Source organism: Theropithecus gelada, chromosome 12 (assembly GCF_003255815.1).
Source record: "Theropithecus gelada isolate Dixy chromosome 12, Tgel_1.0, whole genome shotgun sequence".
NCBI lineage: Eukaryota > Metazoa > Chordata > Mammalia > Primates > Cercopithecidae > Theropithecus > Theropithecus gelada.
In genome coordinates, this window is record NC_037680.1 from 106,576,071 (window position 1) to 106,595,813 (window position 19,743).

At 46.2% G+C, this 19,743-nt stretch overlaps 2 protein-coding genes and 1 non-coding gene across 25 annotated transcripts in view; 1 reads left to right on the forward strand and 2 right to left on the reverse strand.

Annotated features, from left to right (window-relative positions):
- TRIP12 (thyroid hormone receptor interactor 12) overlaps nucleotides 1–2,716 on the reverse strand; it is a 155,050-nt gene extending 152,334 nt beyond the window's left edge. For 13 of the 23 annotated variants that reach the window (XM_025404001.1, XM_025404000.1, XM_025403991.1 and 10 more), the window contains exon 1: nucleotides 2,585–2,716. The gene's annotated coding sequence lies outside the window, so the exon portion shown is untranslated. Of the gene's footprint in view, nucleotides 1–1,975; nucleotides 2,094–2,268; nucleotides 2,385–2,584 lie in introns of those variants that run through there. The other 10 variants (XM_025403998.1, XM_025403992.1, XM_025403989.1 and 7 more) reach the window with 4 other exon arrangements.
- Nucleotides 2,717–3,211: 495 nt separating this feature from the next.
- FBXO36 (F-box protein 36) overlaps nucleotides 3,212–19,743 on the forward strand; it is an 89,635-nt gene continuing 73,103 nt past the window's right edge. The window contains exon 1 of the mRNA XM_025404002.1: nucleotides 3,212–3,317. Within this exon, the coding sequence (XP_025259787.1) occupies nucleotides 3,222–3,317 (96 nt within the window). The 5' untranslated portion in view covers nucleotides 3,212–3,221. The remainder of the gene's footprint in view (nucleotides 3,318–19,743) is intronic.
- On the reverse strand, nucleotides 16,782–16,885 carry LOC112636784. Its single transcript, XR_003122259.1, has one exon. It is a non-coding gene; the product is annotated as a U6 spliceosomal RNA (small nuclear RNA).

The following is a 19,743-nucleotide window of genomic DNA, read 5'->3' on the forward strand; positions in this document are numbered from 1 at the left end:
ATCACTTGAACCGGGAGGCAGAGGTTGCAGTGAGCCTAGACTGCACCACTGCACTCCAGCCCGGGTGACAGAGCGAGACTCTGTCTTAAAAAAAAAAAAAAAAAAGTTACAACGGGAAAGGAATCATACATGGAATCACACATTACTACAAATTTGCTTTGCCAGGTGAAAGTACTGATTTCACCATGATCTACCCAACATCCCATCCGTTTTTTAAATGTAACTACTACAGTTTAGCACCTTCTGGAACTCTAACTGCCAAAACTGTTCTCAAACTTTTTGAAAGTAAATGAAAACAAAGAAAAAAAGAAAAAAAAGCCTGTTCATAGACACAAACTAAGTAATATAAATGTCAGCTAAACAGACTTAAAAACTGCTCACACTCCTGAAAAACTGGGGATTTAATGGAAACAATGATAATCTTAATTACAGTTTTCCAATTCTTATGGATACTGGCACATTCATAGAAAGGGCAGACGTGTACAAAGCCCACAAACCCCAATCATGTTATGTACTCTTAAGCTTAAAATAAATGAAATAAAAACTCCCTCAATCTCACAAAGATAGTTACAGTAGTTCAACATTTCTGGGGCTGAACACACAGGAGGAAGTGTCAAAAGAAAGAATTAGAAATTTTGTATACTTTAAAACTTACACTTAATATTGATCACTTTCCATGTGATAAATATGAAAATCAGCCTCAATAAAATCCTCTACAATTTATTGTCTCTAAACCTCTACTAATTCCATTCCTCAACCCCCCCGGGGTGTAAATGCGACACACACAGGCCTCATATACAGGCCTCTTGCCTTTTTTTCTAACACAACTAGGACCTTTGTTCTGAGCGTCGGTTTTTTACCCCACTCAATAGCTCTTTCAACTTTCTACCCCGTATTTTTTGTTCGGCTTTTAAAGAGGAGACTCTGAGCCTCAACTTGCTAGGTCTTTAAAAAATGAAATGCCAAAAATATCTAATGAGAGTCTCGAGAGGAATAGAAAGTTAAACACATCACTAAAAGGCCTACAAAACGGAGTAAAGCCCGGAGATCGGGTGATCTGGCAGCCCAGACAAGATTGAGGACCGCGACTAGGAAGGGAGACAGCAGGAGAGCAGTTAGACGTCCACTTAGAACGGATTCACTGCGCTATTAACCGTACCCGCCCCCCCGCCCCCCCGCACCGGCCCAACCTTTACACACAGACACATTCCCTCCCCGAGTTAACTAACGAAGCAATTAAACTATGCCCACCACCAGACTCGATGCTTAGGCTAAACCTCCCCCAGACAAAGTAAAACAGCATTATCAAAAAAACAAACAGATCTGTCTTAAGGGTTTGGAAGCTGCCCCTTCCGTTCTCTCCTCACCACGTAAGGTAACCAATTCTCTCCTGTCCCCCACCAGCAGTTCAAACGTGTGATTTCCCCCCATTTACATGTGCTTTTATGTTTTTCCGTATTTTTCCGTCTAAGAAATGAAGGATTTCTTATTCTGAGGAAGGGAAAGACGCTGAGGAAGACAGGATTTGAGGTTTTACTACCTTCGTTATTCGAACTCCCCTCCAACTTGTTCCTGTACTAGAAAACCCACTCACTATGGAGAAGGAAGGAGAGGGGCTGCACTGATGGACAAACGTTGTAATAGGTTTTATGTAATCCACATATAAATAAATTAATCGCCTGACTCGCTCTGAATGCTAATACGATTGGGGTGACAATTGGCCCACCTCCCTCCCCCAAGTCCTAGTTAAACCCACCTACCACCAATTTCCATTCTGATCTATTTAAAAGGATACTCTATTCCTCTCAGTCAAGTTTCTTGGCTTCTTTAGGCCTCCCTGCATGCCCCCCATGTCATCATCCTCCCTCAGCCTCAACTTCCCACGGCTTAAAAAACTGCCCCGCGCAGACCCCGTCTCCGGGCTCGCCCTCCCTCAACCGTCCCTCGCCGTCCCCCTGGGCAGGAAACCCCTTACTGCGGTCTAAAGTCACTCCGGCCTCTCCCTCCTCTGACCCTCGCTTCCCACAACTGTTGTCACTCGAGCTGCTCCCTAGTTTCCATTTCCGGGCCGTCCACAGCCCCGGAGCCACCCCTTTCCCGATTTCCGGGCCCCTCGTCCCATTTCCGGGGAACCCTTGCCGTCTTCACACCCCCCACCTGCACTTCCGGCCCCCCACTTTCTCTCTTCCCAGACACCCTCCAAGCTCCAAAGCCCACTTCCGGCCCCTCTCGACCCCCGCCGAGCTCCCCAACACCCGCAAGCCTTACCCCGGTTCTCTGAAGGGTCCTTCTCATTGCGGGGAGCCGGAGGAGGGACCCAGCGACCCCTGCCTCCCGCCGGGCCCCGGTCCCTCCGGCCGCGGCGGCCCTCGAACGTCTCTCCCGTCCACCCCCGGCCCGGTCCTTCCGCGGCTCTGCCGCCGCCGGCGCCGGGAGCAGGCCAAGCGGGGGCCGAATCGCGGCGATGACACAACCGGGCTTCCTGGGACTTTCTGTTCCAGCTCCTCCCCCCGCCCCCCCAACCCCTCAGCTGGCCCCCTCCCCCCAGGTTTGCCCCCGCCGCCCGGAGCTGCGCCCCAATTACCTAGTTAGGCCCCAAAGTCTCCGGTCCGGACTCGGTGGCGCGGCAGTAACTTCCACTAGCTCCCCCCCCCCCCCCCCCCCGGCGGCGGCAGCGGCGGCTCCGGGTTCCTTCAATTATCAGCTGAGCCGCAGCACCGCGCTCGGCGTGCGCCTCCGCCCGTGCCGCCTCCCTCCCCGCCCGCCCTGACACCCTCGGGGAACTACTTTGCCCTCGGGCTCTGGTTGACGGGCTCGTCCGCGGGACCGGCCCCGCTGCCTACTGGCGGCCCATCACATCGCCCCTCCCTCCCCCGCCGCCCGGCTCGACTCTCCCAGCAGCCTCCGATCTCCGCCCGATCCCTTCGAGGGACCAGGAAGGGGACTGTGGGACTCCACTTGGTATCCCTCCGCCGGGGTCACCCCCTCCCCTCCGTGGTAGCAGGAACTAATTCCTCTTCGGGTCACCCGGGACCTGGAGCTGGAAATTTCACGGATCAGAGTTCCCTGAGACCCTTGGAGAAGGGGAGAATCGCCCCAAGTTAGAAATCCTTCTGCCAGCTCATAAGCGTGGTTCAATTTAAACTAGGGTTTTGGCCCCTTGACCCCGACCAAGCCCCGCCCCTTCCTGGTTGTCTTAGCGACGGCGGTGGCGTCCCAAGATGGCGTCGTGGCTGCCGGAGACTCTGTTTGAAACTGTAGGACAAGGCCCGGCGCCGAGCAAAGACTATTACCAGTTACTGGTCACCCGGTCTCAGGCAAGTGCGAGCCCCGGTTTACCCTCTCTCCTAACTCCCTACCTGGCCCGGTTGGGGCCCAGGACCCAGGCTGTGCTAGGCCGAGAGCAGCCGTAGCCCGCCGGAAGCGCCCGGTCCCGGCTCCGCGCCGGGAGATTTTCCTCGTCACCTCGGCCTCCTCGGTCCGGCGGCCCGCGTGTCCCTGCTCTCCCCGAGCCCGGCTAGTCCCTGGCAAGCCTTCTCTGCCTCCCTGCGGTGCCGCACGCTCCTTTCCCGCCACCCCGGCTTCCTACCCGTAGAGTTCCCTCCGCGCGAAGAGGAAAACGGGCGTCCCAGGCTTGCGTGCGGCCTCACCTCAGCGTGAGAACGAGGGAAAGAAAGACTCAGCCAAGTGTCCCAAGGAGGAGCCGGCTAGGGAGGGGAAAAGGAGATTGCCTCTTTTCCAGGATAGGAATTAATCATGGAGAATTTTATAAATCTCTTTGTGGCCTTTACGCGTGCCATGGCCACATCAAAAGTTAGTTATTTCTAGTAGCAATTGACGATTGGGAGCTCTTCTCTTACCTTTTTGAGTCCCTTCTATCCCATTGAAAGTGTGCGGGTGGTGGTATAAAAATGTTTCAGCTGCTCTGCGCTTCAGCCCCACCCATAATGACATCTGCTCCACAACAATAAGACGGAGGATTATATTATCTCCAAAGTAACCATCGGCCTATTTTTATGCCTACTTTGGTTATTGAAGGTGGGCTTTGGGATGATTTACTGTGTCCATGAAATTCTCAACTTGAGCGGGGCCTCCATTGGGAAGACGTTTCTAATCCTGGCTGAGCTTACGCCTGTCACTGAGTTATTCATGCACCCTGCGCTTGCAATAGATACTATTCTATTCCTATAAAATGAAATTTAGAAGTTTGTATATATTTGTTTTGGTGTGCATATTGATCATTCCCTCGATTTTTCCAGGAGCCCTTAAACAAAATAGGTAATGAGTTAATTTTTTATATTTTAAAAGCATCTTTTAAAATATAAATGTTAATATATTTTTTAATTTAAGATTTGGAAATATTACAAATGTAATATTAGACTGTCCAAAAATTTTTTTTAAAAAAACAGTACTGCTTCTTGCGGAGCAGGGCTAATTCCTAGGCAGTGGGCCCAGAGTCAGCCTCAAATTTTTAATTAAACTGTTTTTAGGGGTTTTTGCTCATTTGGTGATTTATGAAATACTGAAAGTCATCCTTTTTTGTACTTTTTTTTTTTTTTTTTTTTTTTTTTTTGAGACCGAGTCTCGCTCTGTCGCCAGGCTGGAGTGCAGTGGCGCGATCTCAGCTCACTGCGACCTTGTTTCACCATGCTGGCCAGGATGGTCTCGATCTCTTGACCTCGTGATCCGCCTGCCTCGGCCTCCCACAGTGCTGGGATTACAGGCATGAGCCACCGCTCCCGGCTTCATACCTTTTTTAAACGGATTATTGATTTTTCCATTGGCTTTAAGATTTATTTGTTTATTTATTTATCGAGAGGGAGTCTCCCTCTGTTGCCCTGGCTGGAGTGCAGTGGCGCAAACTCAGCTCACTGCAACCTCCGCCTCCTGGGTTCAAGCGATTCTCCTGCCTCAGCCTCCTGAGTAGCTGGCTTGTGCCAGCACAGGATTACAGGCGTGTGCCACCACGCCCAGCTAATTTTTGTGTTTTTAGTAGAGACAGGGTTTCGCCATGTTGGCCAGGCTGGTCTCAAACTCCTGACCTCCAGTGATCCACCCACCTCAGCCTCCCAAAGTGCTGGGATTACAGGCGCCGACCACCACGCCTGTCCAATTTTTTGTGTATTTTCAGTAGAGACGGGGTTTTGCCATGTTGGCCAGGCTGGTCTCCAACTACTGACATCAGGTGATCCAGCAGCCTCGGCCTCACAAAATGCTGGGATTATAGACTTCAGCCACCGCGCCTGGCCAGCTTTAAGATTTATGATCCTGACATTTCTTCACTTCCTAACATGAGTGGTCAAAAATATAATCTGTTCCAATCTTACGTGATTTTCTATTTTCATCTACCTCAAGTAAGTTAGAATGTTTTAATTTTCACTCTACAGCCTTTAAAACTTTGTCTTTTTTAGCATTTTCTTTCCTTTGAGAGTCTGGTATTTTAGAAGCATGCTTCATTTCTCTCATTTGTAAGACTCAACAGGCTGAATATCTGTTTACCTTTTTATTTTAGTAAATTATCCTTAGGAGTGCTCCTGGCATTCGGCTTCCTAAAGAATACTTACGTTGTTGACGTTCTTCAGACTTTGCCCTCAAGTCTAACTTTGGCGCACACCTTCCTCTAACTACTCTTTTTTTTTTGAGACAGAATCGTGCTCTGTCGCCCAGGCTGGAGGGCAGTGGTGCAATCTCGGTTCACTGCAAGCTCCGCCTCCTGGGTTCATGCCATTCTTCTACCTCAGCCTCCCGAGTAGCTGGGACTAAAGGCGCCTGACACCACGCCTGGCTAATTTTTTGTATTTTTATTTGAGATGGGGTTTCACTGTTAGCCACGAGGGTCTCGATCACCTGACCTCGTGATCCGCCCGCCTCGGCCTCCCAAAGTGCTGGGATTACAGGCATGAGCCTCCGCGCCCGGCCCTAACTCCTCTTTTTAAGAAATCTTTCCCACCATCCCTTCAGTGTTCTTAATTTTTCTTTTTCTTTCTTTATTTTTATTTTTTTATTTTTTATTTTTGCAGGTGAAAAACTCCCCTTTATCTCAGGTTCTGTCAGTTACATATATATAAAATCCTAAATTCTGATCCATTTTCTTTTTTAAGCATGCTGAATAAATCCACTATACTTCTACCAGTGAGAGTTAATCTCCAAGCTAATTAATTCACCCTCTTTTTAAAGTAAAATTTGTTGTAAAAAATGGCATGCCAAAAAAATATACTTTTCAGTCAACTGCCTTGAGAATATGCTATTTTCTAACCACAAGACAATTTTTCTGAGTCTCAGCACAGGAAACCAAACATCCAGTAAGAGGTGGCCTGACATAAATAAGTACTAAAAGACTAGCATTAAAATGTGTTTTATAAGATAGATTTTTTTCTGGAATGACTTTCTAAAATTATTTCTTGTACATTTCCTCCTCTTTCTCCTGTCTTTATTTTTTTAATTTTGTATATTATCCAAATTATGCCCCAGATTTAGATGAATCCTTCTTTCGGGCTGATTCTGTTTTTTAGTCTCTTTTTCACTGCATCTTTTTCGTTGGCCTTATAAATCCAAATAACTGTACATTTGACATGGATTTGAGGGCAGCTATTTCTCTCATTAGTGTCATACCACCACTGACATAGTCCAGAATATAAATGTTATACATAAATATTTCCTTTGTTTATATAGTAACATTTGAAATATATTGTATGCTTACACAGGCACTTCTCTTTTACTACTTGATACCATGTTGTTTTGGGTTTAGGGGGTTTTTTTATTCAAAAAAATAACTTTCAGATAATAGCTTGGGGTCAGTTTAGTTTCTCAAAGCTGATCTTTATAATGATGATCTCCAGCTTTAGAAAAAATAGTGCACTGCTTTCTAAATCAAAGATTCACTCAAGGATTGGGCACAGTGGCTCAAACCTATAATCCCAGAATTTGGGGAGGCTCAGGTGGGAGGATTGCTTGAGCTAAGGAGTTTCAGACCAACCTGGGCAACATAGCAAGACCCCTTCTCTTGGGAAAAAAAAAAAAAAAAAAAAGAGGCTGAGCACAGTGGCTTATGCCTGTAATCTCAGCACTTTGGGAGGCCAAGGCAGGCGGATCACTTGAGGCCAGGAGGTCGAGACCAGCCTGGTCAACATGGCAACACCCCGTCTCTACTAAAAATACAAAAAATTAGCCGGGCATGGTGATGCACATCTGTAATCACAGCTACTCGGGAGGCTGAGGCAGGAGAATCGCTTGAACCCTGGAGGCAAAGGTTGCAGTGAGCCGAGATCCCACCACTGCTCTCCAGCCTGGGCAACAGAGCAAGACTCAATCTTTAAAATAAATAAATAAATAAATAATAAGATTTACTTGGCCAGGTGTGGTGGCTCACACCTGTAATTCCAGCACTTTGGGAGCCCGAGGGGTGGATCACTTGAGGTCAGGAATTCAACAGCAGCCTGGCCAACATGGTGAAACCCTGTCTCTACTAAAAATACAAAAATTAGCCGGGCAGAGTAGCATGAGCCTGTAATCCCAGCCACTGGGTAGGCTGAATCAGGATAATCACTTGAACCCAGGAGACAAAGGTTGCAGTGAGCTGAGATCTCACCACTGGGCAACAGAGCGAGACTCTACCTCAAAAAAAAAATTTTTTTTTTACTGTTATTCTTACTCTAGTTCTAGTACTAGTTTACATATATTTTCTTATATGGGATTCTAATTCTTTGAAAACCTGTAGATTAATAAAGTGTTAGGGCTGGAAAGCATCTTTGGTTTTTTTGTTTTTGTGACAAGAGTCTCACTCTGTCACCCAGGCTGGAGTGCAGTGGGGCGATCTCAACCTCTGCCTTCTGGGTTAGAGCGATTCTTCTGCCTCAGCCTCACGAGTACCTGGGACTACAGGCACCCGCCACCATGCCCAGCTAATTTTTGTATTGTTAGTAGAGATGGGGTTTCACCGTGTTGGCCAGGCTGATCTTGAACTCCTGGCCTCAAGCGATCTGCCCACCTCAGCCTCCCAAAATTCTGGAATTACAGGGGTGAGACGCCGAACCTGGCCAGGGCTAGAAAGAATGTTGAATATTATTTAGTTCCTACTCTGATGACGCATATATATTCTTATTTATGGTGGGGAGAATGTAGCTAGTATTTGATTTTTAAAAACACTTTAATGGCTAATCTTTTATATGTTGTATTTTTTTTAACTCCAAAGGAAGTTCATGACCAATTGGCAAGTTAATGAGTGCAGGTGTTTTGAAATCTATGAGTCCAGAAGACGCAAAAAATCGCTTTATACTAAGTGGTTCAGGAGGGTACTGTTACCAGTATTGTACTCTTGAAATGGTGTCTTCTTTGTCCTCTCAAAATGGAAGTGTTGCTTAGGTGGCCAGAACAATTAATTTAGGTTTAACATGACAAATACTGGAAAAGTGTTAGAGAGTAATGGTATGCTAAGTAGATGGGAACTGGCAGATATGGCCTCTTGCAGCCAGTAACCCAGGTGGTTGTCCGAAGAGCACCAATATGTCATAGTTAACTCCAGCAAATGAAAAAAGGAAGAATTGGGCAATAGATTAGTCTTGTTTTATCTCTTTTACTAAATCCTATCCAAAACTCCAAAAAGATATCTGAAGCTAGTGTCATCTGAAAAAAAAAAAAAAATGAAAATGCTCACCCCCCTAAAAAAAATGGCAATTATTTTTGAAGTGCATTAGAGTTGTAGCACTAAGAGACTGAAAACACCTGAGGTTGCATGCCAGCCTGTGACAGGAAGCTGTCATCTCAATGACTTCTGACAAAGGAATTAAAACTAGACTTGGTGACGGCTGAGCGAGAGACAACAAAAAATTGAGCTAGTGCCATTTCAAACTGCAGATCAATTTTAAAGATTTAAAATGTAAATGCAGTCTAATAAAAATGTTAATGCACACACCCTTTGACCCAGCAAATCCATTTCTAGGATTTGGGTATCCAAAAATGCTATCACATATGCACGAGGATATGTGAGCAAGATTATTCACCAAAGTCAATAATTGTAAAAACATTTTTCCCTGAGAGGAAATGTGGTTAAACTGTGATTCATTCATGCCATAGAATACTATCCAACTTTTCAAAAACAATGCGGTGGATCTCTGTTTACTCAGTAGACCAAATAAAATCTAGCAAGAAAAGCAAGTTGCTGGATTAAACATAGCATATCCTACTTTTAAAAAAAGTGTTTTAAATAAATGTTAGTGAGGTTTTAAATAATTCTTAAAAGAAAAAGCTGGAATGATGCATTCTTAGAGTTACAGATTTTTACTCTTTGCATTCATATTTCTGAAACATCTGAATTTTCTACCATGAGCATTTCTTTTTATAATCAGAGAAAAGCAATAAAGATTTAAAATGAAAGTGTAAATGGAGAACTCTCACTCTGAGGTAGCGTCCTGCCTGTATTCCCCCTATTTGGCCAGCACCGCCTTTCACCCACCTCCCTCATTGAATACTGAGGTAGCTTTGATGGCTGTGTCACAAACTCCTGCTGTTTTTGTGGAGGGAAAATAATTCTAATTGTACAGTTTTAGAGAGAGTGCAGATTGATTAATGATTAATTTTCCAATTTTCCTTGCAAAATTTTAAGGAGGTTTCTTGGCATTTTTGTTTGTTTTAGAGGCAGAATCTCATTCTGTCATCCAGGCTGGTGTGCAATGGTGCAGTCAGCTCACTGCAGCCTCAAACTCCTGGGCTCAAGCAGTCCTTGCGCCTCTCTGTCCCAAAGTGCTGGGATTACAAGCATGAACTTCTCTACCCATCCTTAAGGAGGATTTAGTGTCTAGAAACTTCTGACCTTTTTTTTTTTTTTTCTTAGATGGAGTCTCTCTCTGTCACCCAGGCTGGAGTGAGGTGGCATGATCTCAGCTCATTGCAACCTCCACCTCCCGGGTTCAAGTGATTCTCCTGCCTCAACCTCCCAAGTAGCTGGGACTAAAGGCATGTACCACCCCGCCCGGCTAATTTTTGTATTTTTAGTAGAGATGGGGTTTCACAATGTTTACCAGACTGGTCTCGAACTCCTGGCCTCAAGTAATCCGCCCGCCTCGACCTCCCAAAGTTCTGGTATTACAGGCATGAGCCACTGCACCTGGCCTCTTTTTCTTTTTAATAGAAGTAACAATTACTTTTGAGAAACTAAAGGGGCCAGGTGTGGTAGCTCACACCTGTAATCTCAGCACTTTGGAGTCTGAGGCAGGCGGATCACAAGATCAGGAGATCAAGACCATCCTGGCCAACATGGTGAAACCCCGTCTCTACTAAAAAAAAAAATACAAAACTTAGCCAGGCGTGGGGGCGGGCGCCTATAGTCCCAGCTACTTGGGAGACTGACACAGGAGAATGGCTTGAACCCAGGAGGCGAAGCTTGCAGTGAGCTGAGATCCGGCCACTGTACTCCAGCCTGGGCAACAGAGCAAGACTCTTTCTCAAAAAAAACCACAAAGACACGGCCGGGCGTGGTGGCTCGTGCCTGTAATCCCAGCACTTTGAGAGGATGAGGCAGGTGGATCATGAAGTCAGGAGTTCAAGACCAGCCTGGCCAACATTCTACTAAAAATACAAAAAAATTAGCTGGGCATGGTGGCACACACCTGTAATCCCAGCTACTCAGGAGGCTGAGGCAGGATAATTGCTTCAACCCAGGAGGTGGAGGTTGCAGTGAGTGGAGATCATGCCACTGCCCTCTAGCTTGTACAATAGAGTGAGACTGTCTCAAAAAAAAAAAAAAAAAAAAAAAGAATGTTTTTGCAGACTTCTAAGCTATCATGTCCATTCTGCCCACTGACCACCGTCCACAGCCAAAATATTTCCACACAGAAAGAACAACTGCTGCTCCTTTTAAACTCCAAAAGTCAGTATCATAACTTGTGCTTATTTATTTCCACAGCCTGGTCATCATAGCGAGATCCCATCTCTACAAAAAAATCTAAAAATTGTCCAGGCATGGTGGCTCACACAGATAATCCTAGCACGTTGGGAGACCTAGGCAGAAAGATTACTTGAAGCCAGGAGTTCAAGACCAACCTGGCCAACATAACAAGACCCCCTTCTCTATTTTTAAAAATAAATAATTAGCTGGGCATGGTGACATGAGCCTGTAGTCCCAGCTACTCAGGAGGCTAAGGCGGGAGGATCACTTGAACCTAGGTGTTTGAGGCTGCAATGAGCCATGAGACCCTGTATCTTAAAGAAAAAAAATTATTTTCCTCATCTCTGTTGTTTATGTGTTGATTTACACTCCTCTTTTCAGCTGTCTTTTTGTTTTTCTTTGAAAGTCTCTTATTCTTCCTTCTTAAGAGAGATGTTTTAGGCCGGTGCAGTGACTCACGCCTGTAATCCCAGCACTTTGAGAGGCCAAGGCAGGCGGATCACCTGAGGTTGGGAGTTCGAGACCAGCCTGACCAACATGGTGAAACTCCATCTCTACTAAAAATACAAAAATTAGCTGGGTGTGGTGGTGGGCGCCTGTAATCCCAGCTACTTGGGAGGCTGAGGCAGGAGAATCGCTTGAACCTGGGAGGCGGCAGTTGCAGTGAACTGCGATTGCACTGCACTCCAGCCTGGGCGACAGAGTGAGACTCCGTCTCAAAACAAAAACAAAAGAGAGATGCTTTACCCCTTCACCACTGCACTTGAGAACCTCAGGCCAGCTCAGCTGTGCTGGAGCCCTCCTCAAGGTGTGCTGTGGTTTTCCCTCCTGCTGTCATTTACTCCCTCACTGCTCCTCCTGACGGCAGCAAGTGCAGCAAACATTCCCTTCCCTGCCCTACAGGTTAGGCCAGGTGTTTGTAATGATAAACTGCATTATTCTTCTATTCCTCATGTCTGACACACTTCAGAAAAATGATTCCCAATCATTGTGTCTTGTGACACTCCAGGATGTGCCCAATTTGAGTTGTGAAATCATTTGTAGTCAGAAATTTTTAATTTCTCTTAATTTTTTTAAGTGGCATATGGCACTTTTCTGAGGAGAGGGATGGCATGATCCAAGTAAGGTGATTAAACTCTTAAAAATAATAATATTCACTGTTAGGCTAGTCAAGTGGCTCCTAAATCCTTATTTCAAAATCACGTGACAACTGGACATTGCTCCAGTATCACCTCTTCCCAGGTAAATTGTTCACTTGGTACCTGTGAGTGCCTACTCAATCTGGGCAGTTAATTTGGTCTCACCCTACGTTGACATAGATTTGCTTCATAATTATATGGGGCAGTAGAGCACTTAATTGGAAGTCACTGAGTCACGGATCCTTTCATTCCTCCTGCAGTCTGCAAGCTCTTGACCTAGGGCAAGGCACTTAATTTGAGCCCTATTTGCTCATCAGCATAATAAGGTTACTAGTCTAAGAGATCACTAAGCTTTACCCAGCTCTAAAATGATGTTTCATGACCAGCATGTTGGCTCACACCTGTAATCCCAGCACTTTGGGAGGCCAAGGCAGGCGGATCACGAGATCTGGGGTTCAAGACCAGCCTGGCCAGCATGGTGAAACCCCATCTCTACTAAAAATACAAAACTGAGCTGGGTGTGGTAGCACATGGCTATAATCCCAGCTACTCCGGAGGCTGAGGCAGGAGAACTACTTGAACCTGAGAGGTGGAAGTTGCAGTGAACCAAGATCGTGCCATTGCACTCTGGCCTGGGCGACAGAGTGAGACTTCATCTCAAAAAAATAAAATAAAATGCTGTTTCACGTGAAAGTAGTGTTTTGTTTTGTTTTTGTTTTTTGTTTGTATATGTGTATATAATTTTTTTTTTTTAAGACAGGGTCTTGATCTGTCACCTAAGCTGGAGTGCAGTGGTGTAATCATAGCTCACTGCAGCCTCCAACTCCCATGTTCAAGCAATCTACCCAGTTTAGCCCCCTGAAAATAGCAGACTACAGTCCCATTCCACCATGCCCATCTAAGAAAGTCATGTTTTAGGCTGGGTGCGGTGGCTTACACCTGTAATCCCAGCACTTTAGGAGGCCGAGGTGGGCGGATCACGAGGTCTGGAGTTCGAGACCAGCCTGACCAACATGGCGAAACCCTCTCTCCACAAAAAAATACAAAAATTAGCCAGGGCCATGCACAGTGGCTCATGCCTGTAATCCCAGCACTTTAGGAGGCTGACTCAGGTGGATCACCTAAGGTCGGGAGTTCGAGACCAGCCTGACCAACATGGAGAAATCTCATATCTACTAAAAGTACAAAATTAGCCTGGTGTGGTGGTGGGCACCTGTAATCCCAACTACTCAGAAGGCTGAGGCAGGAGAATCGCTTGAACTCAGGAGTTGGAGGTTGCAGTGAGCCGAGATCACGCCATTGCACTCTAGTCTAGGCAACAGGAGTGAAACTTTATCTCAAAAAAAAAAAAAAAAATTAGCTGGGCATGGTGGTGCACCTGTAATCCCAGTTACTCAGGAGGCTGAAGCAGGAGAATCGCTTGAACCTAGGAGATGGAGGTTGCAGTGAGCCGAGATCGCACCACTGCACTCCAGCCAGCCGGGGCAACAAAGCAAGACTCCGTCTCAAAAAAGAAAAGAAAAGAAAGTGGTGTTTTATGCTGGAAAAAGCACTGGAGGTTTTTGTTTTGTTTTGGTTTTGTTTTTTTTCTTTTAGAAAAATTGAGTTTGCATAGCTGGGCATGGTGGCTCATGCCTGTAATCCCAGCACTTTGGGAGGCCAAGGTGGGCGGATCACGAGGTCTGGAGTTCAAGACCAGCCTGACCAACATGGTGAAACCCCGTCTCTACTAAAAATTTAAAATTAGCCGGGCTGGTGGCGCACACCTGTAATCCCAGCTACTCAGAATCACTTAAAACCGAGAGGCGGAGGTTGCAGTGAGCCGAGATTGTGCCATTGCTCTCCAACCTGGGCGGGCGACAGAGCGAGATTCCATCTCAAAAAAGAAAAAAAAAGAAAAATTGAGTTTGCGTCAAAGATTGTGTATTAGAGGCTGGACGTGGTGGCTCACGCCTGTAATCTATTTGGGAGGCCAAGGCGGGTGGATCACCTGAGGTCAGGAGTTCAAGAGCAACCTGGCCAACATGGTGAAACCTCTACTAAAAATACAAAAATTAGCCGGGTGTGGTGGTAGATTCCTGTAATTCTAGCTACTCGGGAGACTGAGGCAGGAGAATCACTTGAACCCAGGTGGTGGGGCAGAGGTTGCAGTGAGCCGAGATCACACCGCTTCACTGCAGCCTGGACAAAAGAGCAAAACTGTCACACACACACACAGACACACACAAAAAGACTGTGTATTAGTAGCTGTGTGACCTGGCGTAACCTGCCTGATGTTCCATTCCGTTCTTCTGTAAAGTTAAGTTGTAGCTACTTCACAAATATAGTGAGAACCAGATGAATGTAAAAAGTACTCCAGGCCAGTATTTCTCAAAGAGAAGCATCATGAGCCAGGTGCAGGAGTGCTATAGTCCCAGCTATTGAGAAGGCTGAGACAGAAAGCTTGAGCTCAAGAGTTGGAGTACAGCCTGTGCAAAATACTGACACCCCTCTCTATTTATTTTATTATTTTTTTGACATGGAGTCTTGCTCTGTCGCTTAGGCTGGAGTGCAATAGCACCATCTCAGCTCACTGCAACCTACACTTCCTGGGTTCAAACAATTCTCCTGCCTCAGCCTCCCTAGTAGCAGGAATTACAGCTAATTTTTGTATTTTTAGTAGAGACGGGATTTTGCCATGTTGGCCAGGCTGGTCTCGAACTCCTGACCCCAGGTGATCCGCCCCCTTTGGCCTCCCAAAGTGCTGGGATTACAGGCGTGAGCCACCGTGCCCAGCAGCCCCTCTTTAAAAAAAAAAAAAAGAAGAATACACAAATATTTAAAAAAAGTTTCGTGATTAGAAAAGATTGGAAAATTCTAAGTAAAAGAAAATTATATTTCCTTCTTTTCTCTGAAATTTCTCAGAGCCTTTAAAATCCTGTTTTGCATCATGAATCTCCAAGAGAAGACTGCAGAGTGGAGCTTTTCCTAGGACCACAGAGCCCTCTTCTTCCTGAGCATCTTTAGGGACTGTGACTGGAATGCTGTTTGGAAAACCACTCAGCAGTCTGCCTGGTACACAGCAGAAAATGCTGAAGCAATGTTAAATACTGGCACTAAATCAGTCAGATTTTACCCTTTCCATGACTGTTTCATTTTCCTTATTTATTTTTATTTTTATTTTTGAGACGGAGCTCTGTTGCCCAGATTGGAGTGCAATGGCGCGATCTTGGCTCGCTGCAACCTCCGCCTCCTGAGTTCAAATGATTCTCGTGCCTCAGCCTCCTGAGTAACTAGGATTACAGGCACCTGCCACCACACCCGGCTAATTTTTGTATTTTTAGTAGAGACGAGGTTTCGCCACGTTGGCCAGGCTGGTCTTGAACTCCTGACCTCAAATGATCCACCTGCCGCGGCCTTTCAAAGTGCTGGGATTGCAGACATGAGCCACTGGGCTCAGCCTGTCCTTTGGTTTTACAAATAAATGTGCTGCTGTGGTTCTGCAACCATTTTATTCTAACGTCCTCTTTAGAAATATTTTTAACTAATAATCTAAAAGAAAATACCTACACCCTCAAATGTGTTATATGCCACATTTTAACGCCTTAACTTGTGCTTCCAAAATCTGATTAACATGTTTTGATGCATGCCACAGAGGAAAGCATCTGTCATCACTGTGAATATGGTAGAATTTCTTACAAATGTTTTATTGTTTGGGAAAGCTCAGCTCTGACCAACCCTCTGGCTTTGTGCCTGTACAAAGCAGGTATAATTGGAGCAGAGAGTAAGCCTGAAAATCGTAAGAGTCTCAGATGCACCAGCTCAGCACAAAATCCTGGAACATTGACAGTTCACAAAAACACATTGACCAGCGTGTGATAATAATATCGAACATTAGCCAGATGTGGTGGTGCATGCCTGTAATCCCAGCTACTTGGGAGGTTGAGGCAGGATAATCTCTTGAACTTGGGAGGCGGGGGTTGCAGTGAGCCGAGATCGTGCCACTGCACTCCAGCCTGAGTGACAGATCAAGACCTTGTCTCAAAAAATAAAAAAGAGTTGAGATAAAAACATTAGTGTTACTCAGCATCAATAGTCAATTTCTGCATTTTATTATAAAATTAAGCCTGATCCATGTAGCTGATCATAAATCTATTCTCCATATTACATCCAACGTGAACTTTTAAAATTGCAAACCTAATCACCGTATCTCACCAACTCTAAAATGCCCCTGTGTATAGGCCACATCATTATTTCACATATAGCCCAGAAAGAAAACAATGCTAATTAAACTTTGATTTCAGCGATTTTGTAAGAAAAAAAGTGACTCACAATCATTGGAATATAGTATGCCAACCACCTCACCTCCTTAAAAACCAAAAATTTGGCTAGGCGCGGTGGCTCCCGCTTCTAATCCCAGCACTTTAGGAGGCCGAGGCGGGCGGATCACTTGAGGTCAGGAGTTTGAGACCAGCCTGGCCAGCATAGTGAAACCCCGTCTCTACTAAGAATATAAAAATTAGCTGGGTGTAGTGGCGCGTGCCTGTAATCCCAGCTACTTGGGAGGCTGAGGCAGGAGAATCGCTTGAACCCAGGAGGCAGAGGTTGCAGTGAGCAGAGACTGCACCATTGCACTTCAGCCTAGGCGACAAGAGCGAAACTCCGTTTCAAAAAAATAATAAAAATTTTAAAAATAATAAAAACCAATAATTTTTCATCTTCCCCGTATCAGGACAAAGCTCCTGACCGTGTTCTACAAAGCCAGCATATTTCTCTTTTTTTTTTTTTTAAGCAGGCTCAGAAGGGAAAGGGTGTCTCTTGCTCAGGGGCCATGCTAATTTCTGTATCGTTTCCATTTTAGTATATGTGCTAGGGAAGCGAGCACAGGTCTCTCTTCTTAATAGCGCTTACCATGGTGGACATCTTAGTTTTGCTTATGTGTTTATCTGATCAGTATCTTTTGGGTTTTTTTTTTTTTTGTTTATTAGACAGTCTCACTGTGCCGCCCCAGGCTGGAGTGCAGTGGAGCGATCTTGGCTTGCTGCAATCGCAGCCTCTTGGGTTCATGTGATTCTCATGCGTCAGCCTCCCGAATAGCTGGGATTACAGGCACCCACCATCATGCCCGGCTAATTTTTGTTGTTTTTTTTTTTTTTTTTTTTTTTGTAGAGATGGGGTTGTAGAGATGGCGTGAGCCACCGTGCCCGACCGGATTGGTTAGATACAACTTTCTTTACTTTTTCTTTTTCTTTTTTTTTTTTTTGAGGCGGAGTTTCGCTTTTGTTGCCCAGGTTGGAGTACAATGGCGCCATCTCGGCTCGCCGCAACCTCCGGCTCCCGGGTTCAAGCGATTCTCCTGCCTAAGCCTCCCGAGTTGCTGGGACTACAGGCACCCGCCATCATACCCTGCCATCATGCCCCGCCATCATGCCCGGCTAATTTTTGTATTTTTTGTAGAGATGGGGTTGTAGAGATGGCTTGAGCCACCATGCCCGGCCGGATGGGTTAGTTTTCTTTTCTTTTTTTTTTTTTCTTTTGAGACGGAGTCTCGCTCTGTCGCCCAGGCTGGAATGCAGTGGCGTGATCTCTCAGGTCACTGCAAGCTCCGCCTACGCGGTTCACGCCATTCTCCTGCCTCAGCCTCCTGAGTAGCTGGGACTACAGGTGCCCGCTGCCATGCCTGGCTAATTTTGTTTTTTGTATTTTTAGTAGAGACGGGGTCTCATCGTGTTAGCCAGAATGGTCTCAGTCTCCCGACCTCGTGATCCGCCCGTCTCGGCCTCCCAGAAGTGCTGGGATTACAGGCATGAGCCACTGCGCCTGGCCGGGTTAGTTTTCTTACCCCAAAAAACAGATACACCTTTTTTTTTTTTTGAGGCGGAGTTTCGCTTTTGTTGCCCAGGTTGGAGTACAATGGCGCCATCTCGGCTCGCCGCAACCTCCGGCTCCCAGGTTCAAGCGATTCTCCTGCCTAAGCCTCCCGAGTTGCTGGGACTACAGGCACCCGCCATCATACCCTGCCATCATGCCCCGCCATCATGCCCGGCTAATTTTTGTATTTTTTGTAGAGATGGGGTTGTAGAGATGGCTTGAGCCACCATGCCTGGTCGGATGGGTTAGTTTTCTTTTTTTTTTTTTTTTCTTTTGAGGAGTCTCGCTCTGTCGCCCAGGCTGGAGTGCAGTGGCGCGATCTCTTGGGTCACTGCAAGCTCCGCCTACGCGGTTCACGCCATTCTCCTGCCTCAGCCTCCTGAGTAGCTGGGACTACAGGTGCCCGCTGCCACGCCTGGCTAATTTGTTTTTGTATTTTTAGTAGAGACGGGGTCTCATCGTGTTAGCCAGGATGGTCTCAGTCTCCCGACCTCGTGATCCTCCATCTCGGCCTCCCAAAAATGCTGGGATTACAGGCATGAGCCACTGCGCCCGGCCGGGTTAGTTTTCTTACCCCAGAAAACAGATACACCTATTTTTTTTTTTTTGAGGCGGAGTTTCGCTTTTGTTGCCCAGGTTGGAGTGCAATGGCGCCATCTCGGCTCACCGCAACCTCCGGCTCCCAGGTTCAAGCGATTCTCCTGCCTCAGCCTCCCCAGTATCTGGGATTACAGGCATGCGCCACCACCCCCGGCAAATGTTGTATTTTTAGTAGAGGCGGTGTTTTGCGGTGTTTTGCTGTGTTGGCCAGGCTGGTCTGAACTCCCGACCTCAGGTGAGCCACCGCGCCCGGCCCAACAGATACAACTTTCTACCTCATAATAATGTTTCAAGGATTATATGAGGTAAGATATACAAATTTTTTGCACATTTTCCTGCCCTATCTTACATTTTTGTTATGGTAAGGTCCTTTTGTACCAAGATGAGCCTTCCTCCTGTTTAAAACTGTATTAAAGTATATCTTCAGCATTTTTTAAAAAAGAACAGCCTGGCCAGCATCGTGAAACCCCATTTCTACTAAAAATACAAAAAAAAAAAAAAAAAATTAGCCGGGCGTGGTGGCAGGCGCCTGTAATCCCAGCTACTCAGGAGGCTGAGGCAGGAGAATCGCTTGAGCCCGGGAGGTGGAGGTTGGAGGGAGCTGAGATCACGCCACTGCACTCCATTCTGGGTGACAAAGCACGATTCTGCCTTAAAAAAAAAAAACAAAAACAAAAAAAAAACAGAGAGAAAGAGAGAAACAGATTGCCATTTGGCTGGAAAAAGTGGTTTCCACATTCATACCCTTTAAAGCCTCCGCTCCGCCATTACAGTGTTCCGCGCTTTGGTTCCCCAAGGCTCCCTCTTCTGAAGATGGCGGCCATGGGAGCCGAAGGGAGCTAGGAACCGCCCAGCGCGGTAGCTCACACCTGTAATCCCAGCACTTTGATAGGCTGGGGTGGGCAGATCACCTGAGGTCGGGAGTTTGAGACCAGCCTCAATTCCCGTGGTGAAACCACGTCTCTACAAAAAAATACAAAAATTCACTGGGCGTGGTGGCCCCGGCTCGTAGTCCCAGTTACTTGCAGGCCGAGGTGGGAAGATTGCTTTAGCCCAGGAGTCCAGGGTACCGTGTACCGGGATTGCGCCACTGCATTCTAGCCTGCTTGGCTGGAGTGAGACCCTGTCTAAAAAAAATGTATAATAAAGGGCCAAGAAGCTCTTGGCAACATTTTTAATGCTTTTACAGTCTGCCTACTGTGTCAAACTAATTGTTCCCAATTAGTGGAGCTTGTTTAAGCTGTGACTAAAGGATGTTTTTATATAAGTGAA